The sequence below is a fragment of the Pistacia vera genome, unplaced genomic scaffold (assembly GCF_008641045.1).
Source record: "Pistacia vera cultivar Batoury unplaced genomic scaffold, PisVer_v2 Contig217, whole genome shotgun sequence".
Taxonomy (NCBI): Eukaryota; Viridiplantae; Streptophyta; class Magnoliopsida; order Sapindales; family Anacardiaceae; genus Pistacia; species Pistacia vera.
The window spans coordinates 811,980-828,872 of record NW_022196021.1 but is presented as its reverse complement, the minus strand read 5'-3'; the positions used below and the strand labels follow the sequence as shown (position 1 = coordinate 828,872).

Here is a 16,893-nt window from a genome sequence, read left to right as displayed (position 1 = left end):
ATCAGTCGATAATCACATACCAACCGTTGATAATGGGTGTTGCTAATTTTTTTTTTTTTTTTTTTTTTTTGGTTGACACCAATGTATTAGACAGTGTCATGGGTGTCTAACAAGTTATTTTCATTTTGAAAAATACAAAGAAATCTAACCTAATTGTTTTGACAATGTTTTGTGTTTGTATATTTTAGGAAAATTATACACTTAACTCGAATTTTTGTAAAGTATGGAGGAAGGTAGGAGTCTCAAAATAATGTTCGTACTACCTACCATTCAGACTAAAGCACTCTAAATACCTTCACATTTGACTATGAGCCTACTGAAATTGTTACATGAAGAATTACATATCCTTGGCAGCTCCATTGAGGGGTCCCTATCTAGTTTTCAAACAATTGTCTCATTTGCTAACATTTACTGTCTATATTATAAGCTACTAGATAATTCAATTCTACCCATCAAGCAAAAAGTACGCCAAAGTTTCAATGCAATTCTAATCATTATCATTTGCATTATCGTTAGGTGATAATTACTGTTGATAATCAGTTTTAATGCTAATCTAATTGATTAGATTCATCATTACAAGTACTTTATCATATTTAAAAAATTGTACAATGTAACATCTCACATCTATCGAACAAATTTGGGATTCAATTTATAAGATTTGGATTCTCGTAATTAAGTATTTACTAATTATCAATGTCACATCTCATATCATTGAACATAAATATAAAATTCAGTTTATAAAATCTAGAATTCAATTTATAAAAAGTGAAAGTCACTGAGGTGAAAATCACTTCCCGAGCTTAAACAACACCACTCTATCCCAATGACACTTTTTCATTGGGTTTTATTGCATAAAACAAACCCAATAAAAGGTATCACTTGGCCCATTTGGGTTCCTTTTTTAGGTTGGGCTAATTTACAAGTTTTGATGACCTGTGAGCTCAATTGATTTTCTATAATTTGAGGGATTTGTTATTGATGTGGGTTAAAAGCCCAATTCTTTTTGAGGTATTGGGCTTTACTATTGAAGTGGGCTTATTATTTCCTTGTTGTTCGAATAGGGCTATGGAGTTTTGAGACAATGAAATGTACAAATGTGGCCCATAATTTATGCCGAATGGGGGTATCTGCAATTTTTCTTGATCTTACAAAATATTCTTTGTCTATTTAATAAATAATAAATAAACTACGAAAATTATGTATATAAAGTTGTTAAGAGCCAACTGTTTCTTACTCACATAGCAATTCAGGTTCTGTCACACTATGAAGGAAGAAGAGCTATAAATAAATGGGATATAATTTTACAACTAAAATGTTGTCAATAATTACATAGTTTCAATATTGTGAAAGAAAACCACCCCTAGGTGACCGGTTGGTTTAATAGGAACTCTTGGGTGTATTACGTAAGAGGTCTTGAGTTCGATTCTCCTCGATCATTAATAGAGTTTACCCGGTAATTAACTTCAAAGTCTCGGATGTCAGTTGAGATGCGTGCAAACTGGTCCGGACAATCTCGATCACCATATATATATATATATATAGTGAAAGAAGTTTTATTGACAAAAAAATGAAAATATATTTCGAGTGTGTACAAGATACAAAGTATACTTATTTATTCTTTGTTCAAATATAGGATATACTTTTTTATTTCATTAACAATTTTGAGAAATCATATCACATGCATGAAACAAATATACATTTAAAGCACGAATACAATCAATTACTCGGATAAAATTACAGCTACAAATAGAATTGAGAAAAAATAAGAGGAAAAGAGAGAAGAACTGACTAAATATTATTTGCTTTAAACTGAACTTATTAAAAAGATTAAAATATGCATCTAATATATATAATGAATATACTATTCAATATTTAATTTGAAATAAGTCTTCCTATAATGCTACAAGCATGAGCATCTTCAATTTTTTACTATCTTTTATAAATGAAGTTAGACCAACTACTTTGCCTAACTCATTCAAACCACATATATATTTTTGCCCCTCCTTTTACTCTTTTCAACACTTGCAGAATCAAAAAGACAATCTCCAAAAACCTACCACCTCGTCCATACTCCCATCATTTTCTTCATTTTGTAATTTGTCACTTTCTTCCCCATTAATTTCATCCTCCAAACACTTAGAAACAACTATTCACTAGAAGCTTCATAATACCCATCTAGGTTAAAAAAAATAATACAAAGTCTTTGCAGCTATTTTGATATTCAAAGTCATAGATTAGGCCATAATGGATATATCTTTATATACAAATATATTCTAGTAGCTTCTTAGTAGTCATTGTCTTTGCTTTGTTCATAGTTCAATTATTTATCAAGTTACTTTGCATATTCTCTCGATTGGGTTACTATTCTTGTTGACCAAAAGGAGGGCATTGAAAAGAAATAAAAAAGGGACAATCTTGAATCGTGGATGAATTAATTTTTAGGTTAGGTGAGACATTGAGAAGAAATTTTTCTAATATAATAAACCCATCTTTTTGTTTGGGTTATTTTGTTTTCTTTTTATCATTTCAAAAGTATATATAGATTCGTTATAGTTTGATTTTAGGTGTAACAATGAAATCATTACACTTGTATAACTTTTTTTTATTTATTATTCGTTCTTCAAGAATAAAATTCTTAAAGGGTTCTAGTTTATTTTAAGTTAAGGTAAATTAATATGAGATTTTCAACTACTACCAAGCAAAATTGATAGGCTAATGAGTAAGTATATGAATAACATAATCCGAGGTTGAAGACAGAGACACTGATCCATCAAATTCGGAGGAATCCCTTAATGGGAATGGGTTTCACCGACCCTAATTTTAATATCTAGGAATTTGACTTTTTTTTGATAAAAAAGAAAATCATTGCTACAATTTTCGTTGGTAGAGAAGAAGATTATCGGGCTCTGGTGGCTAAGTCTTATTATGATTGTTTCTAGGATTGTGCAAAAGAATCTATTAGAGTCAGAATTGACTGGTACCCTAGGTTTTGGTTCCGGTTCCTACCCAGAATCGACCCTCATATGGTAAACATAATGTTATGGAATTTTTGAAATCTTTCTAATAGTGAAGGTTGCCATTAAATATTGATAGGAACAATTATGATAATTCTTTCCATAAATAAAATGATCAATTGGGTTGCCTAAACTCTCATGAGAACTACAGAAAGTGATTGTTAATAATGTCGTTTATACAAGAATAAATTAATAAATTGACATTCAAAAATAGACAATTGAAGATTAATTTATGAGAGAAGTGGCCAAAATTGATTGATTATGCAAGGATAGGCGAGAGTGAATCCATCATATAAGATAAACATTATTTTAGTTTCCACTTTTTTATTCTGAAGTTTCATAATCTGGCCCTCAATATTTGTCATGCTTCCTGTCCCATTTTATAATTTTTGCTTTTGGGTCTTTTTGTAGAAGATTATCAAATTCGTATCCTTTCCACATTACTTTTCAAGATTGTAAGGTAACTATCACTTAGACCCTTAAAGTTTGGTTTTATTTCGTTTATGCCAAAAATATCCCCTTGATTTCAGTAATACTAACGAAATCTTTTATCATTAGCCTATCAATTTTGCTTTAAATGATTGATCACTTATATTTGTTCAAATTTTTCGATCTAATATTCATTTTTAGATACTTAAAAAGCATTTGACTGTTGTTAATATTTTGAAACCCTGATAGGTTTTGTGGATATTAACCCAAATAATAGGTTCAAATGATACCACTTTTCAAAGATGAGATTCAACATAAAACCTATGACGTGTATGTAAAAGTATATTCACATCCAAAGAACGAGAGATAGTGTGTCTTTTTGTAATCATGATTAAGAGAAGAGATTTAAATAATCGTGATTAAGAGAAGAGGTTTAAGATAACCATGGTTAAGAGAAGAGATTTAAAGTAACGGTACAAAGGATAACCCAAAAAATAAAAAGATAATGGATTCCAAGGACCAGATTGGGACAGATTGGGAACATCTAGGCTAAAAAAAATTAAAGCAAAAAAGCAAAAGAATAATAGATGAGAGAGAAGATTCTCCTCAAAAACATTTTATCATCAACATAACCCACTAGAATCATGCTTCTCCTTTATTGATCCCTGAAATACCCATTCTAATTGTCTCCTTTAATTTACTAATTAATCATTTGTCACTTCATGCATATATTCCACCAAATAAAGAGAATAATTTGGTCTTGCTGATTGATGGGATTTCAATAGACAACTCTAAATATGTTCCTTTTTAATGTTTTTTTTCTTGTCAAAGTACCTTTATTTTTGGGTCAAAACATCAATTAAAACTCCCATTGGTCGAAACTCTAATCAAGATTATAGTATTTCAAGATATATAAATTATTTACACATGGGTTACTCCCTTTTTTAATTAACTATCTATCACAATTCTAATTTAAACTAAAAGTAAAAAGAATGTATGATTTTTAATTGACATGAATATATTTACTTGACGCTAAATTTTGGTATGAAAAATAGTGAAAAAGTGGGCTACAAGCAAAATTTTTCAATAACACTATATATTAAAAATATTATTCAATGTTGAATCAACCTGTTTCAAGACAAAAGAAGAAAAAAAATTCGAAACTGATAAATAATTGTATATAAATTTTCCCAATCTAGTCTGATTCAACATCGAATAATATTCTCATAAAAAGATCTGCATATTTTTTAACAACAAAGATATTGATGCTAAAAAAAGAACTAACATTACAACATCAAATCACAAATAATATGACCGAAACTCGACAACAATAATTTGGGCATAGCTAAAAGATGAAGAATTATTAAAACAAAGTGGATTTTGAATTGACAAGAAATCAAACAATGAATGTATAGATAATGAAACTTTTGGATGAAATGAAATGAAATTTTGCCAACTTGCTAAACGTAAGTTAGCGAAAAGCTAAAATTACACAACCAACAAAAGCACTAACTAACTAAAAAAGAAAAGCACTTGTAAGAAAAGTGATTAATTTCACTAGTTATTATTAGTAGTACTAGTACAAATAATTAAGAGACAATCTTACATGAGTTAAGAGATGCGTAATCTTTTGGCTTTTAACTTTTTTGAGCTTATTGCAACTTTTATTTCACTTGTTTCGAGGCAACTGTTTCCGAAAGCCATCTTTCTTCTATCCACTATTTCAAAGCTTTCTCTAAAGGCACTAACAAAGAAACTTACAAAAGGAGAAAGAAAAGGAAATTAAACAAAAGAGAAAGTGGAAAATGGGCCACCGAAAGTCAAAAACAATTTGATTTAATTACCAGAGCAGGTGATGGAAGAGAGTTGTAGTTTTTCTTTGTATATTTACAAATGGTATCATTTTCCATCTGCAAAATCAAAAGATTTAAAGAAAAATAAGTAATTTTTCCAACTTGATAATGTTATTGAATCAATAATATTAATACTTACTTTGTAGAAATAAAATTAAAATGAATAAAGAATATGAAAAGATGATAGACATACCTCTTTCTCCCTCGCATACTTTTCTTAAGAAAGAAAGAAATATAATGAGAAGAGCAACTCCAGCAATGAGTCCAATTAAGATGGCAAGTGTCTTCTCAATTTCTTCATCGTTGTTGTTTTCTACATTCAAAATTAAGAATCAAACAATTAGAAATCACTAATATTATCAAACAATGGGCAGTTAATTTTCAAAACCGGCCATAAAATATTTTGTATTACTCGGAAACTTTTACATGAATAATCTAATAACGCTTTCTAATCAAACGATATGTGATTTCGATATCGATTATGGTTTCATCCATACGAAATTAGGGTGTTGTCGTCACTTTGAGTAATTGCATCTAAATTTAAGTGGAAAATTCAAGAAACTTCAAAGTTTTTCTAAGTGATGAGGCTTTACAACTTTATGTTAGCATCGGATACTTTCTTTCTTTGAATTCTAAGAAGACATTAATTCAAAGTGGGACCTTATAAATTTTATTTTTACTTTCATGTTATGTATGATTATAATCTTAGTGCTTTACAGGTAACTTTGAATACTATAATATAGTGTTTAAATACAAGAAAATCCAAAGTAGTTTGACATCTTTTATTTTCTCCAAATAGTCAAATAGAAACTTCTCCTTAATTTGCCACTTCAAAATGAAACCCTAATTACATTTCATTGTCTCCCTTTACATTGAAGACTTTATAGTTTATATCCATTAAAACATTCATCACGTTTATAGCAACAATAATACTAAAACATTCAACTGATTCATTGACAATTGGATTAATTTTGAAATACATGATCCAACTTTTTATCAAATTATTTAAAAATTTTATAACCCATAAAGTGAAAATTTTCAACCATTCAAGTCACAGTCACCTTTGTTTCATACAACCCATCTAGAACCATAATCTTTTCACTTATTTCACTAATTATACAAATTTATAAAACAAAACCAAATTCCCTACGAGAAAAATCATAGACAAAATTCCCTAAGAAGGTATAAGAAAGTGAATTATAAGCTATAACACAATAAAGAGATGGTTAATTTGATAGATTAGTACATTAATTAAACAAAGTCACTAGTTACTTAGACATGGGAAATTTCCTTTTAGTCCCCCACACTCTAATAATTCACACATAAATAAAGAAAAAATAAAAGAAATTTACAAAAGATCAAACCAACATGCAAACTCAATAATTAATTTTACACGTCTTACCATAAGCTTTTAAATAATTTTCATAAAATCCCACGAAATTTAAGTCAAAAATAAAAATAAAAAATTACCGAAAACCAGAAACCACCACCCAACAAGGTGGCGAAACCGCTTACCGTCACCGCCGTTCGAGTGATCTCCACCTTTAGAGTAGCGCGCGTAGCATTTGGCCAAGTACATGTCACCCCACTTGGAGGCCCCACAGTCCGTTTTCAGCCGTCCGATCGCGTCAGATAAACAATCCTGACACTCGCTCGCACTCAAATCGCCTACGCACTGTGCCATACCGGCTAAATCCCCCGACCCGCCAACTCTGTACGGTTTGTAACTCCCATCACCCGCCCCCAAATAACCCAACAACGCATCACGCCGAGTCAACGCGTCAGAGTCATACGCAATCGACGGCCCACATTTCCTCACCACAACAGTCTTGTCCTCCACCCCTAAAAACGACGTATTATCGTACTTGACGAAACAGCCCTCCAGTTGCAAAGCGCCGCCGCACGAGTTGGCACAGATGGTGCCGAGTTGACTCACAGCTCGGGCGACGCAGCGGCCGCAGTCGGCGTTGTTGAGGTCGCCGCGGCATTGGAAGAGGCCGTAGAGAGCTTCTTGTGAAGTGGAGGAGGGGATAGTGAAGTTGTTGTAGGTGGTGAAGGTGGCTGAGTTGACTAGGGAGGTGAGCATCGAGTTGACGCTAGACTCGTAGGGGGTGCCTTGGGCGTATTTGAGCTGGGAGCAGCCTCCGAAGACGAAGGTGTCGACGGCGGAGGACGACGGGGTTGCGAAAAGTGAGAAAGTGATGAAAAGAATTGGAAAAAGAAGGAGAAGTAAAGAGATTGAAGACATGCTGAAGTGAGATGGAAGGCTGAAGAAGATGATGATGAATATTTGTGGGAATTATTTGAAGAATTTTAATGGAGAATTTGAAGAAAAGGAGAGAGCTTTTTCAGAGGAGTGGAGAGGGAGTTGCTTTAAGGAAAATTTACGTAAGGAAGAGAGTAACTTGATATATATTTATTATCATGTGTTTGTTATATGATTGTTTTTTTTTTTTTTTTTAATTTAAGTATTTTTAATTAATATAATGTAATTAAAAGGTAGAGTAGTTATTGGATTTATATTTTTAATTAAGGTTTATCAGTAGATTACAAGTAAATGACAGATTATATAGGAATCGAATCTATATAATACTAATTACAAGTTTGGTAATCTTTTTCTCGTCGAAATGATGTTTTTTTTTTTTTTTTTATAAGCATTTTCAGCATTTGAATATTTTTTATAAGTAAATGAGAGATTATATAGGAATCTAATCTATCTATATATATATATATAACATTTGAATAATGAACAGGAGTATCATTTTCAGCATTTTAGAAATGGAAGATTAAAGAAATTCTGTTTGTAAAAAATATATAAAAAAAGAAAAATAGATTTAAGCTTAAAGTCAATTAAATATGGATTAGAGAGTGTTAATGGTTGACCATACTGTTAACTATTTTATAATGGATACATGTGTAACTTGTTAATGGGGCATAAGTATATGACACTCTCAATGGTGTGGCACAACTCCATTGTTGCATAGAGTACTTTATCAATCACTAGATGTTTTGAGGCTTTTAAATTATTGAAATTTAAGTGATATTTGATTTTTCTTTATAGAGAGTTAAATCGGCTTGGAATGATTTAACTACTTATGGAATGGGATTGAATTTTATTAAATTTATTTGAATATTTTACATTAATTTATCTTTTTTTTTTTTTTTTTTTTTTTAATTTCTTCCCAGGTATATTGATAAAACTTGTATATAATAACCCTTCTATGATAGCCTAATGGTAAGGACAAATCAAGAGGGCGGTACATGGCTTCGACCCACGATCTTAAGTTATTTCTCGTTAGACTTACCTAAGGGGCCGTAACGATTAGTTGTTGTGGGATAACTTCCTTTGAAGTACGTGTAAGCTGACCATATTACACTTTAATTAACATTATATATGAAAAAAAATCTATTAAGAATGATTTGAGTGTTACTTCTTCTGAGTTGTATGTAAACTGATATAAACACCTCAGTTAACCAAAAGAAAAAAATAAAATATATATGTGTGTGTGTGTGAAATGGGAAAAAAAAAAACATATCAAAGAATGACTTGGGAGTTGACGATGACTAAGTAAAAAATACCTTAAATGGGAAATGGAGAAAAATCTATCACGAATGACTTGGGAGTTGACGATGACTTAGTGAAAAATACTTGAAATGGAAGCTTATAATTAAACATTGGATAAAAGTTGGTATAATTTAACTTTAATCTAATGTAACCCTAAACTTTTAAGAAGTAGACTTGGAATTAACATACTAAAATAAGAGCATAATTTCTGGTGGAAAATAACAAAAAGTACGAATATGACTTATAAAACACTTCACCTGTAATAGGATTGACAATCTAACTCCTAAACCCAAATGATCAATTTCAAATTCCTCCTTTTAAGTTGAATTTTGAGTATATATTTAAATATAAAACTTAAATTTCTATATAATAATAATGTCGAGTCAATATCGAAAACTAGTGAAAAAGATATCGTACATTCATATTCATTATCAATTCAATGATTAAATTGGTCAAATAATGTAAACTGATTCGATAACATTATCAACTAATACTAACTAACAAATCGGCCTATAACTCATTTATTTTTACTACTGAAAACTAGTACATCTAGTTAATAAATCTTCATAAAAATACCTAGCTATAATTCATTTACCTTATTGTCTCATTTACACATTCTTCCTTTATATTTAATATGTACTGGCATATTGCAACAAGAAAAATAACTAATTAATGCCCAATTATAATAAAGTTAAGGAAAAAGATATATTAATCAAATAATTCCCCCTTTTTTATTGGATTAAATTTAAAACAGAGAAATTATATAAAATGATACTATTTTAGGTAGGGAACTTAAACTAGCACTTTTTTAAAACTTTTCAACAAATAGCATAATTCAATATTACACAAATTTGAAGGACAAAAATGCTTTCATATATAAATAAACCTTAAACATTCACTCATCTTCTTCAAACCCATCCTAATCATTCCCTTCATTGGAGACTTTGCAAACTCTACCCATAAACTGATTTTGCTATTTTACGGATTTCAGTTGATTTGACTAGCATTTAAGATTTTGTTGGATTATTTAAATGTAGGGTTTTGATGGAGTTGTTGGTTTAGGATGTCAGATGGGCTTGATTGTTGTTTGATTGTGTGAATTTGGTTGGTTTTAATGGCTGTCAACTATGGAAAATGAAATAGAGGACCTGCGTTTTTTTTTACAGATTGGGGATATCAGTCAGATTTGGTCGGATTTGGTCGTTTGGGCAGCCCAAGGTTGAGGATGACAAAAAATGGCAGAAACTAGCCAATAAGGGATATCAAACACTTTTTATACTAATAAGGGATATCTATAACTTTCACAAATGATATTTTATTTTGTTTGAATACGTACGGTGTCAACTAGGTAAATTATAAATACCCCCTATTAGTCGATATTAGCCATTTTTCATCGTCTTCAATCTTGGTTGCCAAACGGCTAAATCCGGCCGATAAACAATCCCAAGTTTCATTAAAAACATTAAAATCCTTTAATTTTCAACATTTTCATCTAAAATTAACCCAAATAGCCAATATTAACCACCCATTTACATAAATATCCTTAGATTTAGTAGGGATTATATTTATAGAGAATGGCTAGATGGGTTTTAAAGGTTGAAGAATGAGTTTTGGTTTAAGGTTGATGAAAAACTCAAAGGGGCATTTTTGTCCATAAAATAAAATTGTGCTATATTATGAGAAACTTTCCAAAAAAAAAAAAAAAAATGTTAGTTTTCAACTCACACCTCAAAATAGTGTTATTTGATATAATTTTCTCAATAAAACATTTAAAAATCAAATATTCTTGCAATATATAATTTTGAGTATTGTTCAATACTACTTGTTTCTACCTTGTGCAACAATATTTCCTACCAGACATTTGTTTGGTACATTAGTATGATCCAATATATGAAACTGCATGGAAATATCATCCTGTTTCCATTGACAAGACTTGATACCTTTCATTAATTATCTGTAAATTGAGGTCAAAATTATCAATAAATAGATCATTTATGAAGGGGGGGCAACTTTTTATTTATATACGTAATTAAGTACTTATCCATTGTTCTTGTCATTATAACTAAACAGTAAATTTAGATAAAAACATTTTTTTCTGACTCGAATGTTTTTGTTAAATATATTCAAGAGAATCTTATGCTTTAATTATAAATGATAAACACATTTTTTTCATATCTAATGTTTTTGTTATATCTTTCAAAGAAACATATGCCTTTGAATAAACACATTTTTTCATGAAACATTTTCAAAAAATATGCCTATTACTTTATTTTTGTGTAGCGATTGATAGCTAGAAAGATTATTGATATTGTTCTAGCACTTTTCTTCTAGAAGAAAATTCTTAAAGTGAATCACAAAAACTAACTACTCAATCGTATGAATCTATGAACTACATAATTTTTGAGTTTTCTCTAAAGAGATCTAGATGAAGAAAAAGTAAGAGCAGGATGATCACATTTTTATTCTTGAAAACAAGAATTGCACAAAAAATTTATGAAAAATGATTAGGATGAATTAAATAATGGTAAAGAGATTCAATCATTTGGGCAGTAAGGTGCAAAAGAAATGGATAAACTAAGGAGATAGTAGACAAACGTGAAATAATTAAATTTGATATAATCTTATGATATCTTTTATGGTGTCCTTAATTATATGGTATACAGTACCTGCAAAAGATGACTCCAATCGCAATTGAATCTACTTTATTTATTTTAATATATAGTTGTTAAGAGAATTTATTTTGTTCCAATGCAGGCCCACAATGCAATTTTGATCCGACATAGGTGAATGGTCTTGGACATTTTTTTAAATTTTGTAAAGCGTAGTGCTTGGTTTTGACGTTGAATAGAAAGACTTTTAACTTCTATTGGGGGGGAATTTTTGCTTTGAATTCATATTCATTTATGTGAAATAAAATACAACTATTTTTTAATTTTAAATAATCCAAAAATCTCCCAAATAAAATTTTCCTTTTCTATACATAGAATGGCCTTAAATTTATGTTAATATGAATCATTGTTACATGGCATTAGTTTTTGTAAATTAAAATCAAATAAATTTGATCGGTCTCTTGCATTAAAATCCTGAATTGACACAGCCCAAAATGCACGTAAAATTGGAAACTATTAATAATCTCTTTCCAAATTTGTCTCTTCTTGACGACCAAAAGTTCTCCATTAAACACGCAAATATATATGTTCACATGAAAACTAGCTGTAGCTTCGTGGTTGGAAAGTCATGAAGAAGACTGAAGAAGACGTTGTCGTGTGCAGGAGGAATAAGTGGTTGTTCCATCAAATTAAAGAGAAAGAGATGGAAGATGGAAGATGAAAGGAAAGTCACATTCAAATTCAATAATGAAATGAATTAATGAGAGATGAGAGTTTGTATTTTTGTATGTATTTTTGATTTAAAATTATGAGCCCACAAGAACTTTACAAAGTTTTGGCTTAACCTCCGACCAAATTGTTGTCATTTTGCATTAGTGATAAGGTTTTGCACGACCTCCACATAGCTCCATGCTTCTCGATTTAGCCTTAGCTTCTGTGTTTGGTGCTGGATTCATTTTGCTCTTGTCTAGAGTTTGAGCTGGCCGTCTATTGTTCAGGCATGGCTAGGGTTTGTCCATCACATAAAATGTTTCAAATTTTATGTGTATTTCATGTTATTTCTTACATAAAAACTAAAACTTTGACCATTCCGATTTCAGTTTTTAATACAAGACGATTGAATCTATCGTTTTTTATTTCATTTTTATTTTCTATCTTTTCTTGAAATGTGTGCAGTATCATTCACTTAATATTTTTATTTATTAAATAAAATACATGATAAATGAAATTTTTGATATATGACGAAAAAATTAAAAACAAACAAATGCGTTTTCACCATTTTCATTTTAGATGTTTTCATATTGTATTTGGATTTTGAGAACATTATGTTTGAAAATAAAGACATAAAATAAAATATTAAACACCACCTAATCCGATCTCTTTAAAACTATTAGAACTCGTTTAGGTATTCTTATTTTTTGAAAAAAAAAAAATATTATTATCTCCTAATTTGATTTAACTCATAAAAATATGCATTGTTGTTTGTGATAAAGATCTTATTAATTATCAATCACATTAATAATTATTTTTCATTAATAATTAAGTTTCTTAACGTAGAACTCAAATTACACAAATTATTTGGTATGATTTAGAATCCAAAATGAAAGATGAACTAATTACATTAATAATACTATTTACGATTATGAGTTTAATTTGACAAATGGTGACATTTTACTTCTTTGATTTGGCCAAAGATTAATGACACGACACCTTATTTACAACTAATCTTCGGTTGGAAACTTCATCCTTATCACAATGAAATAGTGCTCATTGGAATTTGTAACATTCTAATGAGCTAAAGTTGATCAAACCCACCACGCTATGTTTCTGAAATGTTCAACAAGTTTAATCATTAATGAGGACGTAGTGATTGTTTATTAGAATTAAACTGTGATTAATTATCTTAAGTATTATTAATAGAGACAAGACATACACCAGAAATTCTGGATACAGAAAAAAGGACTTTTTTTTTATTGGGATTAGTTTGCATCATTATGCGCATGAGTTTAATTAAAAAAGGACCCCATGATACATGAAAAGATTATTTAAATAGTTAATTTAGTTTATTACTTCTAGTTTTATTGAATGAGAACTCGTTTTTTTAGTACTAATTAAAAAAAAGGAACTAATGATACATAAAAAAGGCTATTTAAATAGTTAATGTAATTAATAACTTCTAGTTTTATTCAATGAGAACTCATATTAAGTAATAATTTTCTTTAATTGAAAAAAGGAGCTCATGATTCATATAAAAAGCTATTTTAATTGTTAATTTAATTCATTACTTCTAGTTTCATACAATTAGAACTCCAAGTAAGTACTAATTTGCTTTATTAGCAATCATTTGTAGCTTTTAACATTATTATTATTATTTTTTTATTTTTTGAGAATTTAGAAAATTTTGGAAAACTAAGAGGCAGAAATTAAACACAAAATCAAAGGAATACATATATTAAATAGAAGAAAATTGACATGATTTTATATAACACGTTACCACATTTTAGGCAATGTACTTAATTAATTACCACTTTTTTTTTTTTTTGTACAATAAGTTGTTAGGCAAAAGATTTGATTTAACTATATATTTTGATGTTAGTAAAGGAATTTTTGCTTTAATTGTGGCCAACAATATAAAAAAAAATTAAATTAAATTAAGGGATCCATAATTAATTTTGTAAGACAAGATGGGACTTATATATATATAAGAGGGACCTATCCATATAGCATTTGCATTTAATCACCCAACTAATAGGTGTGTTTTCATATATATATATATATAGCAAAATAAAGTTATAACCATGACTATAAGCTTTTATGTTAGATTCGATAGAGTAATAGACACTATGTTATAAAAATAATCAATTATTATATTAATAACCGCAAATAATAAATCTATTGAATATAAAAATAATATAATTAAATACCAATAAAATAAAATGAAAATACAATAATATTAACAATACCAATAACGTGATCACGTGTAGAAAATCCTTCAGAATAACAGGAAGAGATCCGAAGAATACAACCTTAGGATGAATGCCGAGGCTTGTGTAACACACAGTTTCTTTAAAACAGATTTGCCTCCTTCACTTGGGTGCACAAGGATTTGAACAGCGTTTGTTTTTTATGATATAACGACAGATGAATAGCAAGAGAAGCACCACTCTTCTGTTCTAACGATTTGAATTAAGTCTTAACTCTAACAAAAGAAAACCTTAAAAACTATAGTGAAAATGACAGATTGAAAAATTTTGATGTGTTTGAAATGAGAGAAAAAACATTTTTCTATACTACTTAATGTGGGACAAAACATTGAATTCCACCATTATTTTTCACCTTTTTGCTTTCCAATTCTTAAAACCTTCTTCATTAATCTACTATCTTTCATCTTTCAAATTTTCAAGTTAGGCCACTACTTTCATTCCATTTATTTCATTCAATTTATTAAAATATTCCAAGACACTATAGAACCATCTATTTCTGTGACATCAGCATATAATTACCCAATTACTTTGTGTTTTTATATACATTGCAAAGTATCATACATTTGCCTTTAGCATGAGGTTTTACGACGTCAAACATAGAAGATATATTATTCTACTATATCATTAATTATATAATTAAAATTGGCTGTTCATGTATATACTGGGCCACACATGATGAAGTTGTCAATTCCAGAGCCCATAAACAGTTGAACGTTGAATTAAAATCCCATGGCCAATATTACATACTTGGGCCTTGATATCTTTACCTCTCGGAAAGGGCCCAATTTTCCACTGATTTAATCCTAGTTATAACATTTTGGAAAGGATTTTTAAAAGGAAAGTTATTTTTAGCCCCACTGTTTTCCTCTTTAGCCCCAATCTTCAATTTTAAGTGACTATATAATTGTAATAAAAAAAAATTTATTATTCTTCCTCTATTTTTCCACTTCAAAGCTTTGTATTTAGAGTGCTAAAAAGTTAAAAGCAAATTTAAATTAATCAAAATTAATTAGAAAGCATGAGACAAATCATCTCTATCGATATCACGCAAAATATGAATTAATTTGTTTAAATACAAAGCTTTGAAGTGAAAAAAATGGAGGAAGAAGAATAAAATATGTTATTACAATTATAACCTTACTTAAAACTGAAGAGTGAAGTTTGGGCTAAAGAGTAAAATAGTTTACGCTAAAAATCACTTCTTTTTTAAATCTTGTTTTAGAGTAGTGTTATTTAAGCCTCACTTAATCACTTTCTAATCCTCAATTATAGTGTTTAAAAACATAATATATTTTTTAATTTTATAATTACCAAGGGGGTATTTAATTTTGTCGTACACCCCAAATATTATAAATCTCTTTATTTCATAAAACTCTAAATCCTTTACATTTTAAAATGATTTCTAACTCTGAACACAATAAACATGAAAAAATAAGTTTTAATATTTTTTTTCTAACTTCTTTTGTTTGAACTTTGCCATATTTGTTTCTTAATGAGATTAAAAAAAAAAAAAAAAAAAAAAGGTCGAACGACATGCAGCTACCCGTAGTTTTCTGTAAAGACAAATTGCTACCCAAAAAGTTTAGAAATGATAAACGCCCACTTTCTGTCGGGTTCTGTTAATGAATTTCGTTTGCTGAAGGATAGTGTGGTAAAAGGTGGAAGAGTTGGTTGCTAGGCAGACGGGAGCTGGATGCGGCAAAAGGTTGAACAGGATGACGATAAAGTAGCAAGGTTGGAGTGATGGAGGAGCGGCCGACGACTAGAAAAAAAAACCACAACAGCAACACAAACACTTATAAACAGCAACCCACCAATCAAACACCAAAAATCCAACAAAACGTGAAAGATAATGGTGCCACCATTAGCACCAACCTTGTCGGAAAATTGAGAAAACGCACCTCGATTGATTTTGACACCGAAAATCAATAGCAAAGAACACCCACACACAATCAACTCAATAGTAAAGTCTCCAAAAAGAAAGATACATGTTGCCATTAGCACCAAACAATCCCCACCATTGACGCCGACACCAAAACTAACACCCATATCTTTATATACCCTTAATCTAACTATGGAAACACAAATCTCTAAAAACCTTTGAATACTAACAAATTAGCACAATCTCTATCTGTGGTAGTGTGGGTTTATCTGGTTTTTTTTTATTTTTTCAAAATCATGGTTGTTTGGTCTGTGGGTTTGGTGATCTTTTTGGGGAAGAGGTAGCAATCGGTGGCATTCGCAAGAGAAAACAGATATGGTAGCGCTGTGGGGAAGGAGAAAATCAAGTGGATTGCGTGGCAGTGCACGAGTGCCTGGCCGCTCGTTGCTATGTCGTGGTTACTGCCACAACGCGAAGGAAAACAACCAAATCTCCAAACTCTGACGGTCACTAGGGTGAAGACGGGTCACGGGAAAGAGGAAATTCCAACCAAAAAT

The 16,893-nt window shown here is 30.0% G+C and overlaps 1 protein-coding gene across 2 annotated transcripts; it reads right to left on the bottom strand.

Annotated features, from left to right (window-relative positions):
* Nucleotides 1–4,986: 4,986 nt before the first annotated feature.
* On the bottom strand, nucleotides 4,987–7,697 carry LOC116130123 (plasmodesmata-located protein 6). 2 transcript variants are annotated; one of them, XR_004128000.1, is made up of 4 exons: nucleotides 6,812–7,697; nucleotides 5,490–5,609; nucleotides 5,288–5,353; nucleotides 4,987–5,199 (listed from the first exon to the last, which is right to left on the bottom strand). XR_004128000.1 is itself a non-coding variant. In XM_031415886.1 (3 exons), the coding sequence occupies exons 1-3, from the start codon at nucleotides 7,542–7,544 to the stop codon at nucleotides 5,343–5,345; spliced, it is 864 nt and encodes a 287-aa protein (XP_031271746.1). In that variant the 5' UTR covers nucleotides 7,545–7,697; the 3' UTR covers nucleotides 4,987–5,342. The 2 variants fall into 2 exon arrangements, 1 of the variants encoding a protein (XP_031271746.1); XM_031415886.1 differs by having other exon boundaries at nucleotides 4,987–5,353.
* Nucleotides 7,698–16,893: the final 9,196 nt, after the last annotated feature.

Bases quoted from the DNA above. Each gene is read 5' to 3' on its own strand.
- LOC116130123 (XM_031415886.1), bottom strand. From the start codon at position 7,544: ATGTCTTCAATCTCTTTACTTCTCCTTCTTTTTCCAATTCTTTTCATC. The intron at 5,610-6,811 runs GTAAGCGGTTTC...TTTTGAATGTAG, and splicing joins TCACTCGAACGGCGGTGACG to AAAACAACAACGATGAAGAA.